General features: G+C 38.2%; 1 protein-coding gene across 1 annotated transcript in view; it reads left to right on the top strand.

Moving 5' to 3' along the window:
- LOC132851927 (ankyrin-3-like) overlaps positions 1 to 19,717 on the top strand; it is an 82,871-nt gene that overhangs the window by 39,780 nt on the left and 23,374 nt on the right. The window contains exons 6-11 of the mRNA XM_060878908.1: positions 229 to 440; positions 5,524 to 5,725; positions 11,396 to 11,492; positions 14,356 to 14,584; positions 14,809 to 14,934; positions 15,212 to 15,334. Of these exons, the coding sequence (XP_060734891.1) occupies positions 229 to 440; positions 5,524 to 5,725; positions 11,396 to 11,492; positions 14,356 to 14,584; positions 14,809 to 14,934; positions 15,212 to 15,334 (989 nt within the window). The remainder of the gene's footprint in view (positions 1 to 228; positions 441 to 5,523; positions 5,726 to 11,395; positions 11,493 to 14,355; positions 14,585 to 14,808; positions 14,935 to 15,211; positions 15,335 to 19,717) is intronic.

The raw sequence follows: 19,717 nt of genomic DNA, 5'->3' as shown, positions 1-19,717 counted from the left end.
TGGCAGGCCAGTTATGTAAATTTTAAATTCACATGGTCACTCTGATCTACATTCTTGACTATACTGTTCTGACTAATTCAGACTTAAATTACCTGCACATCTTGTAAATCCATTCAAAATATTCAGTAAGAATTATTACAGTCTACAGATTATATATTATATTATACATTATAACATATTTGAATGTGTTGGTAATTTATATTTCAATTAATCTGTATCTTTTTCTAGAACTGGACAGCCCTGCTGAGCTGGAGAAAAAGCATATCTGCCGCATCATTACTAAAGACTTTCCGCAATACTTTGCAGTTGTGTCTCGTATTAAACAGGAGAACGATTACATGGGTCCCGAGGGTGGAGTGTTAAATAGTGAATCTGTTCCAATGGCTAGGGCTGCTTTTCCCCCTGGAGCACTCACAAAGAAGATTCGTGTTGGTTTACAGGTACACATCCAACACTGATTATACACATGCACTCTGTGGATGGCGATGTTTAACAAATTCATGGTAATTGTTGGGGGTCCCATGAGTAGTACCACAACAATTTGCACATACTGCATCAGTGGGTCTTGCAGAAGACAGTCCTCTAAGGCAACTTGGGCACAACTGCTCCAGTGTCAAAAGTTACTTCTGGGTGCTGCTCTTTCCCATCCTTTTTTACAGTCCACATTTCCAAACAGTAGTTCATAATTATTCGCTATCCCGAATTATTAGCGTTATGTTTTAACTGCCATTTGTCATTCTAGTAATGGCCTTAGAATCCAAATCAAAATGATGACCAATGTGGTTGCCTGTTTTGGCTGTCACACATTCCCCAACAGCAAAAGTGCCTTCCGACACTTGCTACTAACAATTCAAATCACTATCCAAACATCTATTGTAACTCTCAACAAAACATATGCAGTGATAATCATATTTCAAAAATGCAACCCCAAAACATGCAACTGTTAAAACAAGTTATTATAAGTGACACATTCTGAGTGTACCAGATTTATGAGTGCACATTCTGAGTGCAACTATTTATTTAAAAGCAGTGAACAGGGCAAGGAACGACCATGGACAATCAACTGTCCCTTTTCTCGCATGTCGCTAATGTGAAACGCTAATGTTGGTTTCTTCTCTACAACATCAGAGGGATTTGTCTATTTTTGTTAACACATGCTGCCCAGTAACATGTTCAGTCTCTTGCTATTTTACGACTGGACTACTGCAACTCACTGCTGGCAGGTATACATATGCAATTCATCCTCTGTAAATGATCCAAAATGTATTTGCACTTGACTTGTTTTCAACCTGCTTAAGTTCTCATATACCACCCCACTGCTGCACTCCCTCCACTGGCTTCTGGTAGCTACACGCATTAGATTCAAAATACTGATGCTTGAATACAAAGCCAAAGATGGACCAGCTCCCTCTTACCTCAAAGCTCTTATCACTCCTTGCACTGCACCTCTAGATCAAGCAGAACTGCGTGTCTGGTTACACCATCTCTCAGGGTAAGAGGTAGGTATACAGCAAGACTCTTTTCTGTTCTGGCACCGAGGTGGTAGAATGAACTTGCACTAGATGTGCTGTTTTGCTTTATTTTCAGGGGAAACAATCTGCCTCTTTTGTCTTTCCAAACACAGACTCATTAAGGCATCATATCAAGGGGACAATGAGAGAGAGTGTTTGCATCAATATTCAGCTTGCCTGGCCGGTACCTTATTTCGAAGTGGAAGTCTTCAAGCTTACATACCCTACAATGACCCGCTATATTCAGTTTAACTTTACAGTATCACACAGTATCACAAAATTATAGTAGAATGAAAAAGTTTATGAACCCTTGACAATTTCCATGATTTTCATTTATAAATATTTGGGTGTTTGGATCAGCAATTTCATTTTGCTCTATCAAATAACTGAAGGACAGTAATATTTCAGTAGTGAAATGAGGTTTATTGTATTCAAAACCAAATTAGACAGGTTTGAATGATATTCAGGTCTGGGGACTGGGATGGCCATTCCAGAACATTGTACTTGTTCTTCTGCATAAATGCTCAAGTAGATTTTGAGCAGTGTGTTGGGTTGTTGTCCTGTTGAAATATCCAGCCCCGGCGTAACTTCAACTTTGTGACTGATTCCTCAACATTATTTTCAAGAATCTGCTGATATTACAGTAAGTAGAATCCATGCGACCCTCAACTTTAACCAGATTCTCAGTACCGGCACTGGCCGCATAGCCCCACAGCATGATGGAACCTCCACCAAGTTTTACTGTGGGTAGCAAGTGTTTTTCTTGGAATGCTGTGTTCTTTTGCCGCCATCTTATGCCCCTTGTTATGACCAAATAACTCAATCTTTGTTTCATCACTCCACAGCACCTTATTCCAAAATTAAGCTGGCTTGTCCAAATGTGCGTTTGCGTTTTACGTGGCCTGCCACTTCTGGCCTTAACAACAACTGTGCCTGTGGTCTTCCATTTCCTCACTATGTTCCTCACAGTGGACACTGACAGCTTATATCTCTGCACTAACTTTTTGTAGCCTTCCCCTAAACCATAATGTTGAACAATCTTTGTTTTCAGGTTATTTACGAGTTGTTTTGAAGCCTCCATGTTTCCACTCTTCAGAGGATAGAGAAAGGTGCTAACAGGTGAGGAAAGTGTGCAGAAAAGATTAAAGAAGTATTGTGAGGATCTGATGAATGAGGAAAATGAAAGGGAAAGATGGAAAGAATAGGTGAATATTGTAGAGCAGGAAATAGCAAAGACACCTGTGAAGGTGTGGAAGAGTCTAGGAGAGACAGCAGTGGAGTTTCTATCTAGTAGTAGTTCAGTAGTAGTTCAGTAGTTCAGGATATGACAGCAGTGAAATGTGCTGTAAGTCAGACAGGAGTTCAAGGAGGAGGTGGGGCTATATATAAAAGATTGGCTTTAAGTCTGTTCTTGTTTGCTATGGTGATGGACAGGTTGACAGATTAAGTCACACAGAAATTGTAATGTTGTTTGTTATGCAATAAATGAGACTACACACGCTGGCTCTAGAACTCACATGCTTTCTTTACTTAGTAGTTCTTCTACATGTATATGTCACGTGCTTAGTGACGTTGCACTCTTACGTCACTACTTATTACACTTGCATACATTACAGAAATCTTCGTGGACAATGATGTTTGCATATGACATTGATGACCGTGGAGGAACACTTGTAAAGGTTGATGTCTGCCCTGGAAAGAAGAGGAATGAGAGTCAGTTGTAGTAAGAAAGAATACATGTGTATGACCGAGAGGAAGGGAAGTAGAACAGTGAGGTTACAGGGGGCTGAGGTCAAAAAGGTGCAGGAGTTTAAGTATATGGTGTCAACCGTCCAGTGCGAAGGGGAGTGCGGAAACGAGGTAAAGAGTCGAGTGCAGGTGGGTTGGAGTGGGTGGAAAAAAGTGTTAGGAGTGTTGTGTGACAGAAGAGAGTCAAAAAAAAAAAAAATCAAAGGAAAGCTGTATACAACAGTAGTGATACTGTATGGGATACTGTATGGGATAGAGACTGTAGCAGTGAGGAAAAGACATTAGGCAGTGAGAATGAGGATTTTGAGGTTCTCTTTTTAGGAGTGACGAGGATGAGGTTGGCTGTTTTAGGGACGAGGTCAGTGAGGCTAGACTGAGACGGTTTGGACATGTGCAGAGGAGGGAAAGTGGTTATATTGGTAGAATTTTGTTGGAGATGGAGCTGCCAGGAAGAGGAAAGCCAAAGAGGAGATATATGGATTTGTTAAAAGAGGACATGACCTAGAGATGCAAGAGTAGAGGATGCAGAGGATAGAGTTAGGTGGAAACAGATGTGGTGACCCCTAATGGTAGAAGAAGCCCAAAGTAGAAGAAGTTCAAAAAAGGCGAGATGGTTATGTGGCATTGCACGTGTTGTTTTTCCAGCTGGACTGCTAACATCACCCCTGCATATTCTTAATGTGGTCATACTGTAGCTTGACTTTTTGAATTTGAATAAGGTTGAAAATGGCTTCAGCTTTTTCCACCCCCACTCTGCATGGGCTGAATGGAGAGCTGTAAAAAGAAGACCATTGACTATATCTTCTACAGAAGGCTCTTTCTACCAATCAATGGCACTGTGTGAGCTGTACTTTTAGAGCACTTTTTGAGAATGGGCATGTCCAACTCTGGGACTGGGATAATGAAACAGCCTCTGGTTGTCCCCCTTAACAGAGACCGACTTCTGTTTCCTTGCTGCTTGTTGTATAGTCTTTTTATCCCACTTGGAGGTTGTCCGGTGTCCTCTTTCCACCTCAACAGTATGTTCATATGTAGTTTTCTGGCAGGGGACCTGACTACGTTTATGATAATGCTCATTTTTGCCACTGAACATCTTCAGAACTTGGCTAAGAATTTCCTCATCAGTGAATTAGCATTCTGAAAGGAATGGCCTCAGCTGCTGTCTAATGTGTGTGTTTTGAGTCTAAGTCCTGATAGATTGTATCTAGAAAAACTCCTGAATGGTTTTGTGGTCACAGCAAATGTCTGTGCTTGCTGGCTTCAGCTGAAAGATGATTTTCTTTTTGTGTGCAATCATGCAGTACAGGGACTGATGAGGGAATTCTTGGTCATTTTGCTTTGCAGACATTACTTCCTGGAACAGTTCTGTGCTGGCCCTATCACTAAGATGGGACATGAGGAAGCCCTCAATTTTACTATCAGTAACCATCTTCATCCTGGATCACCTGAGTCTCTGTGAAACCCTTCCTGACTCCCACACCAATTTGTTTGCATATACAATGAGGGTACATAGAGATACCCCCCATCTGGGTGGGCATTGTCTGTCACCTTCAACTTAATATATCAACTAAATATCTAACTTCAAATTATACTGAATTTTCTTACTTATCACAGTACTGACTTTTTCAAACAGCATAATTTTTTTTAGCATTTGATAGCTTGACTGTGAAGCTTGTTTGGGATGATAGGGATTCAAATAGTTATTATGTGATTTTTCCTGGCAATTATTTACACTGTAACCTATTTAGGGATTCACAACAGTAAAATTGAATACTTATTTTAAAGAATATCTAAATTTAGTACTTCCATTTTTATGAATTTGTGCCAATGTCAAACTGTAGCAACTCACAGCTAAGAAAGCAAAATAGACACAGTAGAGGCGTTTATTTTTCTGATCTATGATTATTTTTCTTTTTACTTATCCTTATTGCACCTACATTTTGACATTTTTTAATTTGCATTTACTTCTCACTATAAGGAAGTCAGAAAACGCATTTCACTACATGTCACACCATGTATATTCATGTATGTGATAAATAAAATTTTAATTTGATTTTTGCCTTTCTTTTCACTAGCCTGTTTGTGGGCCTCTTGGACTTATATTATATATATATTATATATAAATATATTAACATACTACACAATACCATAATATCAGTATATTGTTGCCCTGAATTAAACAGTAATGTACTGTACACATGTAAATGAATACTAAAATTCTATAAGATAGCAAACATACTTATTCATTTTCTTTGCCCCACAGGCTCAGACAGTGCCAGAGGAAATTGTGTGCAGTGTAATTGGTAATCAAGCCTCTTTCAGCCCCATTGTAACTGTAGAACCCCGGAGGAGGAAGTTTCATAAACCCATCACCATGACAATTCCTGTCCCACCCAGTGCCAAGGACTACACAGGATGTAAAGGAGACCCTGTTCCATGCTTGAGACTGCTCTGCAGCATCACAGGTACCTAGAGAGAGAAGAGGCAGTTAGTGCTGAGTGTCAATTAACTTAGTACATTTTTAAAAATGAATGAGATTTAAAATGCATTAAAAATGTTTTTAAATATTTTTTAAGAGCCTGAGAGACAAATTGAGACTCTGTATGAAACATCTGAAACAGGAACGTAGTCTATTGACAGGCTTGACACATTATTGCAAAAGCCTGTGGTATATGAGATATATAAAAGATATATGCTATGCTAAAGCATAGCAGCATACGCATTCAAACCCCCAAATTTCCACATTTTCCATTGTTACAATTTGGGTCTGAATTGAAATATAATTATTAATATGTAAGCATTTACAGCCACTAATCTTAGACCCTTAACTGTTCTTTTGCAGTCAGTTCCCATCAGAGATCATGTGAAGTCAACTTGTGTATAATTATGATGTCGTGTTAAAAAGAGAGAACATCTTATGTTAGAGAATGGTGGTTAGAAATGGTGGTTAGAAAAGCTGGTTTGGAATTGTCATAGGTGTATGGAATATGCCCATACATGGTTGACTGACAGAAACACACACACACACAGAAGGAAAATGGAGACATATACACAATACATACAATATAATACTTTTGGGGACTGTCAGGTATGGCTGGGACTATTCCCTGTCTGAACACTAGGGGGACATTTTGCCACGTGCTTTTGTTTTTGGTTTCCGTTCAGCCTATGCACACCTGTTCCTTGTTCCTGTGATTGTCGTCCTTATATATATATATATATATCCATCCATCCATCCATCTTCTACCGCTTATCCGGGATAATATATATATATATATATATATATACACACACACATACATATATGTATATATATATATATATATATATATATATATATATATATATATATACATATACATACACACACATATACATATATGTATATATATATATATATATATATATATATATATATATATATATATATATATATACACACACACATATATATATATACATATACATATATATATACACACACATATATATATATACATATACATACATATACATATATATATATATATATATATATATATATATATATACATATATATACATATATATATATATATATATATATATATATATATATATATATATATATATACATATATATACACACACACACACACACACACACACACACACACCTGTTGTCTTGTGCATGATTTTTGCTCAGTGGTTGTCATTGGTTTGTTGTTGTCTCTTTCTTGTCAGAGATAAGCAGGAGAAACTTAGTAAGCCTCCACTGTTTAATGTCCTTTACTTCATTCTTAATAAGCTGGTGTCTTTCATCTGACAGTGGAGGCTAATACTATGTTTACAAATAATTTCACCAAGGGGTTAGCAAGAAAATATATATAGTGAGAAAAGCCTAAAACAGAACCTTGTAGAACACCAAATGGTGTCAAAAGCTGCAGTAAGATCAAGGAGACACTACCCTAAATCCTGACTGATATGTATGAATGAATGTTATTCCTATGTAGGTATGAGCATACGTGCTGTGATACTAACTTTTCTAGGATCTTGGAGATAAAGGGAAGGTTTGATATTGGCCTATAGTTGGAGAGCTCAAGGGATCAAGGTCAGGTTTTTAATGAGAGATTTGATAAACTCTAGTTTAAAAGATTTTGGCACATAGCCAGGGCTGATCAGAAATGGTAATATTGTTATGTACAGCATCAAATTATTTGGTATTAAATTAATTGTCAGAATATTTTACCTTATATTATACATTTTTCCATTGAAATAATTCATTAAGTCATTGCTGCAAATAGATGGTGTGCACTTTTCTACAGTGTTTTTATTTTTGTGCTTTTCAATTAGGGTGGAGCGTTCCAATTTCCTAGTTGATTGTTTTAAGGTTTGTGTGGTGATTGTTCCAAATTTTTTCTCTTTTATTATTTTTCTAAGTGTAGCTACAATATCTAGGGTGTAGTGAAACACAAACTCTACGTAATCAGTCACCCGATTAAGTTCGATGGAGTCAGACTGTGATCCCATAATGGAAGATAGTTCTGGGAGTATGTTGGTAAATCTGTCTGCAATAGCAGAAAAAAATATACCTTTAACAAGATGATGTGGCAAATATTGTGCCCAAGGCGCATTTTAAACAAAATGAGATCATTTCTGATATAGTTTTTGTTTGTTGCAGTGTGAATATACTTTCTATATTTAATCTGAAGGTTATAATGAGATCAAACTTGTGAACTCCATTATGTGTGGGTCCTATTATATACTGATTAACTCCCCAAATTCACAGAGGAATTCAGAATTTGGATCAAGAGGTCTGTAAACAGTTAGTGGAATTTACTCATTAGACTTCAAATTTTTAGTTAGTTTGAACAATTTCAATGATAGAACATATATGAAAATATGTCTAGATTTTTGCATGGTGCCTATCTCATCATAATAAATAACTGCAACACCCCCTCCCCTGCCTGTTAGGTGTGACTGATGTATATAACTGACGGGGTGTACAAGCTTTATTTAATGTGACAAACTCATTTGGTTTAATCCATATCTCTATTAAGCATAGAACACTAAACTTTTCATTAGTAATCATTTAATTCACAATAAGTGCTTTAGATGGAAGAGATCTTATATTTGTAGCTTCAGATCAAAGGTGCTGGCTATGCATTGACTATGACCTAATTTTATGCTAATAAGGTTACTAAAACAAATTTTTCAGATGTTTATAGTTTATATTATTTTTGTTTTGCTCAGGAAACAGACACAGTCTCTATATCATAAACCTATTGCAGCTAGCAGACAGTCAGATTAGCTTGGTTGTCTCCCTGGCCCTAGCTCTGGATTGTCACAGATTAACTAGGCCTGTTCTAATACTATGTTCTATGCTGCAAGAAATTCCTGAGTGTGATGGTCACCATCCTGGCCTAGCAAGCCAGCCTTACCCTCAACAGTGTTTCAATTATCCATAAAGCCCACAGTGTTTTCTGAGCACCACTTGGACATACAGCAGTTCAGCAAAATAACCTGCTGTAAACTACATCACCACATTGCATTGGGATAGAGCTAGAGCATACTACAGCATCGGACATCGCCTTATCTAATTCACACACCTCCACAATAGTACTCTTATCAACCTCTGTCTGACTAAGGTGTATATAATTAGCTCCTACATGGAACTACCTTATGCTTGCATAGGACCGTAATATTACCTGCTATATCTGGCACCCTGGCTCCTCGAATAGACCTAACCAGTGCTGCTAGAGCCCATAAAGGCCTGCCTAATTTCATATGCCTTAAGAGTCTTATACTGTATAACCAGAGCTCTTTCAGGTTTCTCAACAGTTTTTTCACTGAGGAGAGCAAGCCTGTTATACATATGAGGCAGAGAGAGGAGTGGTGTGCTAATGGGAAAGCTTTAGCATTAGCTTTATCTCCACTGTGAGATAAATCTCTTTATCGCCAATAATTTTTATTGTCGGAGTTGGGGGGTTGCTAACTACACATTTGTCATCCAGATTTCCCCTACAATATGCTACTTTGCTATTGATAACATTTTCTAGCTTCTGGATGAGCACCTCTAAAGCTAAATTCTTCTCTGTCAGAGAGCTAACTAACATAAAATTAGCACAATTAAAATTAACGCTAATGAAGGAGGAAGAATTACTACTGTAAATATCCTGCAGCTCACACACTGCACAAGCTAAATGTTTGCCATAATGATTATGTGCCTTTGACCGGAATATGATCGGAATATTATAAAGATCCAAAGCTGGTTAAAAAAAGGAAACAAAAGGGTCTCATGAAGAATAATAATACTGAAATTGATAGCAATAGAAAAGTACAAAAATTAAGAAATGAAAGTGACAGCGCACACAATATTAACCAAAAAAGAGAAAACTAAACAGTGTTATTTAAACGCTGACACAGGGATGAAGCTCATCTTTAAACTCATGACTCATGTTAATAGGTGTGGTTTCTGCCCTCAAATATTATACAAATGCCACAGCTGGTTAATTTGATTAATAAGTTAGCAGCACAGACAAATATAATTTTGCAACTCATTTCTGTTGGCAAAACACACCAGGATATAAATGTACCTTGGATACTACAAACTGTCAAAAAAAAAACAACAACCAAAGAATTCATATAGAATCTGGACACTGCAGTTTGCCTAAATTGTAGCATCTTTTTATAGGTTTAGCTTATGACAAATAAGTTTAAAAAAAATTCATGGTAGTTGTCCTTTTAATTTGGTTAACTAAATTAAAAGAGTAACTAGAAATCCACAAGAAATCACTCTGGCCAAATAATTGCTGGACTACATTGCCTAAAACAGTGAAACTACACTATACTAACTTGTAATTACTAAGTAATAATTAGCTACTAAGTAATAATTAATTACTACTAAATGCATTATTTAAACATGACTTTAAGATGATTTAAAAATGTTTTATTGTTGAAATTTTATTAATTGCTTTTATTAGTATGCAAATCTATTATCATTTCATAAGCAAACAGCAGCAATTGGAATTGGTTCCCATCCTTCTGTATTTTGCCACCAGCTTTGTCCAATAGACAGCTCATTCATTGCTGAGAAATCAACATGGGTGAGTCATTGTTTGAAAAACACTTTTATTTAAATGTTTCTTTTCCTAGCTTGGTGTTAATTTTGTGTATTTTTTTAAATTATGATTTGTATTTTGATTCCATTATTATTATTTGATGAACAATTTGGGAATGATTTGAATCCAATCATTGTTTAACTAATAAATAATCATCTTTTTGGTGTCTGAATCTCACCCATGTTGTTCTCTGATTTGTTACACATGTACAATTACTGAGGCAATTGCATTTTTACATATTTTTTTTAAATATAAAAAAATACACTACAACTGCAAATAAAGTTAGTTAATTCATTAAGTCTAGCAAAGTTCAGAATATTTGAACGCTTTCTGTATAGACAGTTAACGACAATCTTTAACTACTGCACTACAGTCAAAATGGGGACAAAACATACATACACTTTATATCTAAATTAGGACCAGATCCAGTACTTTAATGATGGATTCACCCATTGTGTTGTGTTCACCCATACAGTATACCAGTGAGGAACTGGGGGTCTTGAATTTGATAATTTGATAAAAAACAGGGTGTGTACCTCTTCAAGGTTAGATTAAATTCTTCCTTCTGAATATCCTTGGCAATTCATGACACACACACACTACCCATTAGTCAGTGTAATTCTCTATTTTTTTTTAGTTTTTCTAAGTATTATTTATTTATTTTTGTGTGCGTGTGTGTTTTCTCATTCCACCTCCAAAATGCGTGTGTGTGTTTTCTCATTCCACCTCCAAAATCTGTCATCCTTCTATATGCCTATTCTAAAAATATATATGACAATTCCAATCCTGTCTGCTGCTAAATTGCTCTTTAGCTTGATAACTGGCAGTAATCCATTGCATGCCTGATAATCTGAACAAATTATCCCAAGATAATCTGAACAATTAGAGTTTTATTTCCCATGACATTTGATTCTGGAATGACAAGACATGCTTTAAAAAAGGTCAGAAATTTTGATTACATGACTGTGTGTGAGAATGTGTATTATGATATATTGTGAGTATTTTTGGTTATAAAAATACTTCGTGTGTATGTAGGTGGCACTTCTCCAGCTCATTGGGAGGATATCACTGGCACTACTTCACTCTCCTTTGTTACTGACTGTGTCTCATTTACTACAAATGTTTCAGCCAGGTAATTCACAGAGTCTAAATATTGTTTATATTTGTCTTTTTATACCAAAATATTGCACACAATTTTTCAGACCTCAAATGTAACTACAGTCTTACCTGCTACTCAGATAACTGCATGGCCTAAAACGAATGATTCTGATATTGGTTAATCCCTTTTTTTCTTATGTGATATCTGCTCAAGTGGAGAGCAGTATTAACACTAACTAACACAGTTTAAAGTCCACAAAAATGTTTGTTATTTATTTATTTATTTATTTTCAGGAAGAACATTGAAGCATCATAATAAAAGACATTGCTTGAATTTTTGTATGGATAGAATTATGATTTTATCATAGTTTTATTTTATTTTTTAATGAGCTGTAAGTATAGCAGTTGAATATGTCTTATTCTTCAAACCAGATGCTAAAGTAAGAATAGATTTTTTTTAAGGGGTTTGGAATGCTACTAGTATTATCTGATTAAAGAAACATGTAGGTAAGGGATTTAGAATGCAGGTTGAAAATTTTAAGAATAAATTAGTGAAATTAAATCAATCTCTCAAAGGAGAGCAAAGCATTCTAAGCACTGATCAGAAATAATATTAGTAATTTTTCATTATTATAATTAGTTTTATATTAATAGTGTCAGGGTTATGCTTGGACAATTTCATGCCATAGACAATTTCCTTTTCTTGTGCTATGTGTTTTTGTTATGTGCTCACATGTTTGCGCAATCCCAACCTTAGGTCCTTCTGGCCTCTGCACACCTGTTCCTTATGTCCCTGATTATTTTTCGTATTTATACAACTTGTCTTGTGTGTGGTCATTGCTGCTGCACATTTATTTTGTGCACATTTCTACAGTCTGTTCTAAGACTATGTGCTATTGCCAAAATGACAGCAGCACCTTCCCGAGTGGGAAGGACACCATCCTGGCCTTTTAGGTCAGCCTTGACCTCAAAAGTGCCCCAATTATCTATAAAGCCCACTTTGCTTTTGGAGCACCACCTGGACATTCAGCAGTTCACTGACCATACAGTAGGCTGTTCATTCACTTTCAGTCACTGTGGGTGACAGTTGTAATGTCTGCACCCTCTTCCATCCGCTAGAGAAAGGCCCACTGGACTGGGCCTCTGCTGCCTGGGATAGCAATCCAGACATGAGAGCACCTTCTACTTATTTTTCTGATTTATTCCAAGTTTTGTAAATCCTTACAGGGGTTAAGGACATCCCGGTTCAATTGTCAAGTTTGCCAAGGTTTTGATATTGCAGCAGAATATGCAATCAAGGTCCATCACAACACTGTGATTTACAGACCACAGAAATCTGGAATACTTCACGCTTCTAGGTTCATGCCTCTCATGGATTCTGCTACCCAGGGGTCCGGAGGGAACCATATCACTCCTCCAAAATGCCTTCTGGTGGCCCTCTTTGTTCCAGGACGTGCAGAACTATGTGAACTATGCCTGTCATGCATGTGTTCAATCCAAATTCAGTAATTAGCTCCCCTTAGGACTCCTCCATCCACTCCCCATATCACAGCAGCCCGTCTCACATATTGGTTGATTTTGTCACAGTTTTTCCCAGCTCCAATGGATTTACCACTAAATTAGTGACTATATTGATGGAGCAAGTTTATCCCCTGGGCCTAATACTCCCAGAACGTCTTCCACAGGTTTAACCACATTTCAATGTGTGCTGTGGTATCAACCACCATTGTTTCCCTGGTCAGATACGCTGTCCGATGTCTCAGCAGTAGACTATTTGATTGACAGGAGTCAGGCAGTCTGGGAATGCAGTGTTACATTTACGCCAGATGTAATGGGACACACACTTTCCAAAAAAGTTCAATTTTTGTCTCGTCAGTCCACAGAGTATTTTCCCAAGTCTTGGGGATCATCAAGATGTTCTTTTTGCTCAGCAGCAGTTTTTGTCTTGGAACTCTCTTTCTTATGGTGGAGTCATGAACACTGACCTAAACTGAGACAAGTATGGCCTGCAGTTCTTTGGATGTGGTCGTGGGGTCTTTTGTGACATCTTGGAGGAGTCGTCGCTGCACATTTGGGGTAATTTTGGTCGGCCGGCCACTCCTTGGAAGGTTCACCTGTTCGCATGTTTTCGCCATTTGTGGATAACAGCTCTCACTGTGGTTCACTGGAGTCCCAAAGCTTTAGAAATGGCTTTATAACCTTTTCCAGGCTGATAGATCTCAATTACATTCTTTTTCATTTGTTCCTCAATTTCTTTGGTTCTCAGTATGATGTGTAGCTTTTGAGGATCTTTTGGTCTACTTCACTTTGTCAGTCAGGTCTTACTTAAGTGATTTCTTGATTGCAAACAGTTGTGGCAGTAATTAGACCTGAGTGTGGCTAGAGAAATTGAACTCAGTTGTGATAAACCACGGTTTAGTTATGTTTTAAATGGGGGAAGACTTTTTCACACAGGGCCATGAGGTTTTGGATTTAGTTTTCCATTAATAATAAAAACATTCATTTAAAAACTGCATGTTGTGTTTACATGTGTTATCTTTGATTAATATTTAAATTTGTTTGATGATCTGAAACATCAAAATGAGACAAACATGCAAAAAAATAAATAATCAGGAAGGGGGCAAACACTTTCACACCAATGTATATGTTTTCTGTGATAGAGTTGGGACAGTACAGTACACTATTTATTTATCAATATGTCAGCAGCATCTGCAGCAAAAAAGTTTCTCTGTCTTTGGTTACTGTGGCACTAATGATACGTTTCCACTCTTCACTTGGCTTGGTTCCTGAATGCTCCTATTAGTAATGTCAGGTTTGACATTCTCTAAACATCCGCCTACTAGTTTCCGCTTTTTTAAATTTCCTCCTCTCTTCTCTGCCCCCACTCCCACCCCCAGATTCTGGCTAACAGACTGTCAGCAAGTGAGTGAGACAGTTGCTCTGGCAACCCTAGTTTACAAGGAGCTGATTTGTGTGCCATACCTTGCCAAATTTGTGGTTTTTGCAAAGACCATTGACTTAGCAGAGTCAAAGCTACGTTGCTTCTGTATTACTGATGATAAGGTGGACAAAACACTTGTGCAGCAAGACAACTTTGAGGAAGTGGCCAGGAGCAAAGATATAGAGGTGTGTATGCATTTTTGCATATTGTTCACAGGTGCTGGCTTAATTGCAAATATATTTGTACAGTTAAACACATTCTTGTTCATGTGTACATACACAGGAACATGTAGAAACATTTTTCAGTACTTTACAAACAGCATTTTATGCAAACTAAATGTATATATAATTCATGTGTAAAAGTATTGGACATACATAATCAAAACTAGTTTTCTTTGGTCCTATTGCAGATTTCAGAGGGAAAGCTTATCTATGTGCATTGCTATGGCAATCTGTCTCCTGTCAGCAAGATCAACCAGCAGCTTGGTTTTACCTTCTATGCATTCAAAGAGAACAGACTAGCTTTTAGTGTTAAGGTGTGTATATGTATGTGTGTAATGTGTGTTTGTTTATATGGGTTGGTTTGTGGAGTACCTCTCCAAGAGGTATCATGTGGGAAATGTTATCGATACTGATTTATGTTTAAAAAAGAATGGAATTAAATGGTATGAAATGCTATCATAACCACTGGTGATTTTGAACTTATGCTGAAACACTAACTTTGTTAGCATAGTATTGTCTGTATCTGTATGACAAAATGTGTACTATATGCACACTAATGGCTGCTGTGCATGTATCTCTCTATTTGCTTAGGTGTGGGACATGGAACAGAAGCCATTTGGAAGACTCTGGTTTCTCAAAGAGATGAAGACTTCTAAGGGCATTTCTCAGAGTGCAATCTGCAAGCTTAATCTCACTCTGCCAGAACACAAGAAGGTGCAAAGAAGTACACACATAATCTCCCTCTCTTTCAGACATGTACACTAACCCCCACATGTCTTCATACTGCACATACAAATACACATGCAAGTTAACATATGAATATAACTGCAAAGAGCAATTAAGCAAACCAAGCATTTTCCATTCCCACCATTTAGCAATAGAGGCAAACCAGAAGCCACTGGGAACACCATATTTGCAGAAAGCAGATAGGTAGATACCTAGGTAGATACCTACCTCTTTCCTAGGTAGATATCATTCAAAACATAAAAATCATGTTGCTAAATATATTTGAGATGATGTTGAAATATACAAGTGTTGCTGATGTGCATCCTAATTTGAGGTATACACATGAAATTTGTTTGCAGGTTACAGGCAAAATGTAACATACATAAACAGTCAGTGAATTTTTTTTCACAATGCTGTGATCCAAATTTTATTAAAAAGTCTTGGAGTTGAAGTATTTAAACTCTCCACATCTTTAATGTACTCCAGATTAAGAGATTCAAAAACTCTTTTACTAATTTTTATAAATAATAGTTTCCCTTAGAGGAGGTTTAGAGAAAAACTCTTGAAATATCTTAGGACAAGGTCATTTACAGTACTTATCTAAATACAGTAGTTTGGTCAAAATCCATTGCACCATAAGCTACAAAATGTCATCACTTGGGTGAGTTTTGATTTAAAATTGATTTGAACATTATGTTGAATGGTGATTTTATGCATTTTATGAATTGTACTGCTTAGCTGGTGCTAGTGAACTGCTTAGCTTTTCACTTCCCAGTTGGTGTTCCATTCCCACCTCTGCCCTGTGTACATGCATTGTAGTCTGACTGGCATAACTTAATGGTCCACAGAATGGGTTTGTGAATGTGTATGTAATTGGGTGGTAACAGGTGCCAACTCATAACAGTTCCCAGTCTATGGTTGAGCTGCACAGAGTTATAGCTTGGGATTCAGTAACTTGATATATTGGGGCTTTTTAACTTTATAACTTTAACTTTATAAATTGGGGCATTGGGGAATTTCTAGGAAAGGGTCTTTATATATATTCAGAAAGAGAATAAATAATTAACAAACAACTGTACAATGGAGTCTCTTCAGGGTGGGCCCAAGCCAAATTAATAAACAAAAAGAGTCTAATAGTTAAGTAAATATTCTTACCTGAAAGGTAAAAAAAGAAAAATACAGTGGGACTTCTTCGACTCCCAACCAAATAACACACAGGGGAAAAGGGAACCCACTCCCAAAGAAAAAAGGGCAGCCAAACCCCTACTGCCAGTAAAACATTGAGCAATATTTACAGCGATAAATATATATGCACATATACAAAGAGTGAAACAGCAACAAGTCCAAGGGAAAACCAAGCTCAAAATCAGAAACAGGAAGAAGTCAATACCAGAACAGGAACTATCACGGAACACAATAATCACTGTCTCAACCACTCTACAATAAACACACCACTTCTTACACCCTCCACCTTCTTCTTCTGCTATTTGTTTATGTAGCTGATCAGTGATGAGGTCATCAATATGGGTGCAGGGTCAGGGCAGGCTAGGGCAGGCTAGGGCAGGCCAGAAACTCTGGCCTGGAATCAACCTGCACACAGGCATTCACAGAGAACACAATACAGTCCACAAAATCACGGGTTGTAACACACCCCGTCCAGACAGTCCCTCACTTTGTGTCCCAAGACTCCTGGGAAAAGCTCCAGGTTTCCTGTGACATTGTGTAGGATAAACAGTACAGAAAATGGATGGATTAAAGTATTTAGAGTCCCTTAGGTTGTGCACCGGGGGGCACGGTGGCTTAGTGGTTAGCATGTTCGCCTCACACCTCCAGGGTTGGGGGTTCGATTCCCACCTCCGCCTTGTGTGTGTGGAGTTTGCATGTTCTCCACGTGCCTCGGGGGTTTCCTCCGGGTACTCCGGTTTCCTCCCCCGGTCCAAAGACATGCATGGTAGGTTGATTGGCATCTCTGGAAAATTGTCCGTAGCGTGTGATTGCGTGAGTGAATGAGAGTGTGTGTGTGTGCCCTGCGATGGATTGGCACTCCGTCCAGGGTGTATCCTGCCTTGATGCCCGATGACGCCTGAGATAGGCACAGGCTCCCCGTGACCCGAGGTAGTTCGGATAAGCGGTAGAAGATGAATGAATGAATGAATGAATGAAAGTATAATGTGAGGATGAGTTCAGTTGCAAATGTACCCAGAGGTTGTCCCACGACAGAGAGTGAGAGACAAAAAAACACAGACAGAACATTACAGTAGGTTAAACTGAGGTCAGGTTAATATAAGGTCACAACAGCAACATTAATACACTCCCTCTCCCTTTTCTTTGTTTTTGGCTCTACTGAAGTCAACAACTATCTCTTTAGTTTTAGCAACATTCAGAGAAAGGTTGTTGGCTCTACACCAGGCAGTTAGCCGTTGCACCGCCTCTCCCTATGCTGACTTCTTGTTCTTGCTGATGACACCCACCACAGTCATGTCATGTGCCTCATGATGAGCCTCATGATGAGCCTCTCATTGGGTGTGAGTGTGATGGGAGGATAGCTATTGAGGCAGGGCACTGTAGACTGGCACATGTACAATGGTGGTTGTCTTGAGGCAGGTAGGAACAACAGCAATTTCCAGGGATATTTTAAAGATGTTCTATTCTGCACATTCCCTGAGCATCCTGCCAGAAATGTTGTCTGGTCCAGCAGCCTTCTGTGGGTTAACTTTGCAAAGAGTTCTCCTCACCCCGGCCATGGATAGACAGAATACCTGGTGAATGGTGAGAGGGATGGTCTTTCTTGCCTCTAAGTTGTTCCTCAAATTGATGAAAGAAGTCATTCAGCGCATCTGGGAGGGAGGTGTCACTGTAACAGGCTGGTTAAGCTGTTTTGTTTGTGATCATCTAGATGCCCTGCCACATGCACCAGGTTGTCTGGGCATGTGCGCACTTTGCTTCTCTGATGGCTTGGAACAGTTTGGCTATTGATGTTCTTAGGGCCATCCTGCCCCCTGCGCTGATGGATAAGTCTCTAGACATTATCAGTGCATGTACCTTAGCAATCATCCACGACTTCTGGTTGGAGTGCGTGATGATGGTCTTGGTTGCTGATTTAGCTGGCCACTTATGTCATGTATTCCTCCAAGTTGACAGAAACACTGTTGGTTGCAGCCTCCCTGAAGATCTTCTTAATATAGTGTATATTAGATTACTGCAGTTCTCTTTTTTATGTATCCATTATAGTTGCAGCTGTTCATCTAACATGAACATAAAAGACAGATTATATTACTCCAGTTGTGCAGGAAGGTCAGGCCAAAGTAGATTTGAATACTAAATTTGAAGGCAAAACATTAAGCAGACCTTAATTCCTATTTTAAGTGGCTCTCCCAGGCTTCAATACAATTAAAATTTTAATGTCATTATATTACAGAATTGTTGAGATGTTTTTTACTTCCTGGTTGGCAACACAGCTCTCAAATTTGTTTCTAGGTTATGGCTGAATCCTCATATATTAAGAGATTGGAGAAAGATATCTAAGAATATGGCCACATAAATAAATGCATTATAACCTGATAGATTGTGTTTTGGTTTATTGTTGTTCTTTTAGCTGCTTTCTGTTTGGGGTCATGACAGCTGATAATCTGATCCACATAAGATTTTACACCAGCTGCCCTTCCGGGCTTGGGACAGGCACCGAGTGTTAGCTCTTTTGTGACTGTGTTAGATACCTGCCTAAGAATCCTAATAGCTGTACAGTCATGGTCTGCAAATGCCCCTATTAGTGCTGCCAGAGGAAACCATCCTCTGAGTACTGAGCTCATACTGTAGTTCACTTCCAGATTCACTTCTTGGTTCGCTCTGTACCCACGCCATTGCAACAGAACTCAACACTCCTCATGTAGCATGAGAGAGAAAGGGCCCTGATTATTTGTTACATTGACATTACTGTATATAAGCATGTTTCAAACTTTAAGAAGGTCTGCCCTAGCTGCTTTTGAGCCCAAGTCTTGCCATCTCATATCCAGCTTATTATGATCCTCTGAATTATAACACAAACAATAATAGTCTCTGGTAATACCAATTTCTAGTCAGAACAACTTCTATTACTGCACACAAAAGGTCAGAACTTCACAAACAACTTCTTAGTAAAATTTTCCATCACAGGATCCTACAACCCATGTGCCCGGTGCATCCTTACAGAATACTTCGGATCCAGCAGACCTGGCCCAGCTCCAGGCTACAGTCGCACATCAGGGAGAACTGCTTGCAGCATATCTGGAGCAACTTAACTCTTTACAGACCACAAATTCTCACTTGCTACAGGCCCTGAGAACTATAATGCATGTGCGAGCCACGGCCCTACGCATGGCCATATCCTATGAG

The sequence above is a fragment of the Tachysurus vachellii genome, chromosome 10, assembly GCF_030014155.1.
Source record: "Tachysurus vachellii isolate PV-2020 chromosome 10, HZAU_Pvac_v1, whole genome shotgun sequence".
Lineage (NCBI taxonomy): Eukaryota > Metazoa > Chordata > Actinopteri > Siluriformes > Bagridae > Tachysurus > Tachysurus vachellii.
This window is presented reverse-complemented; position numbering and strand designations above follow the sequence as displayed.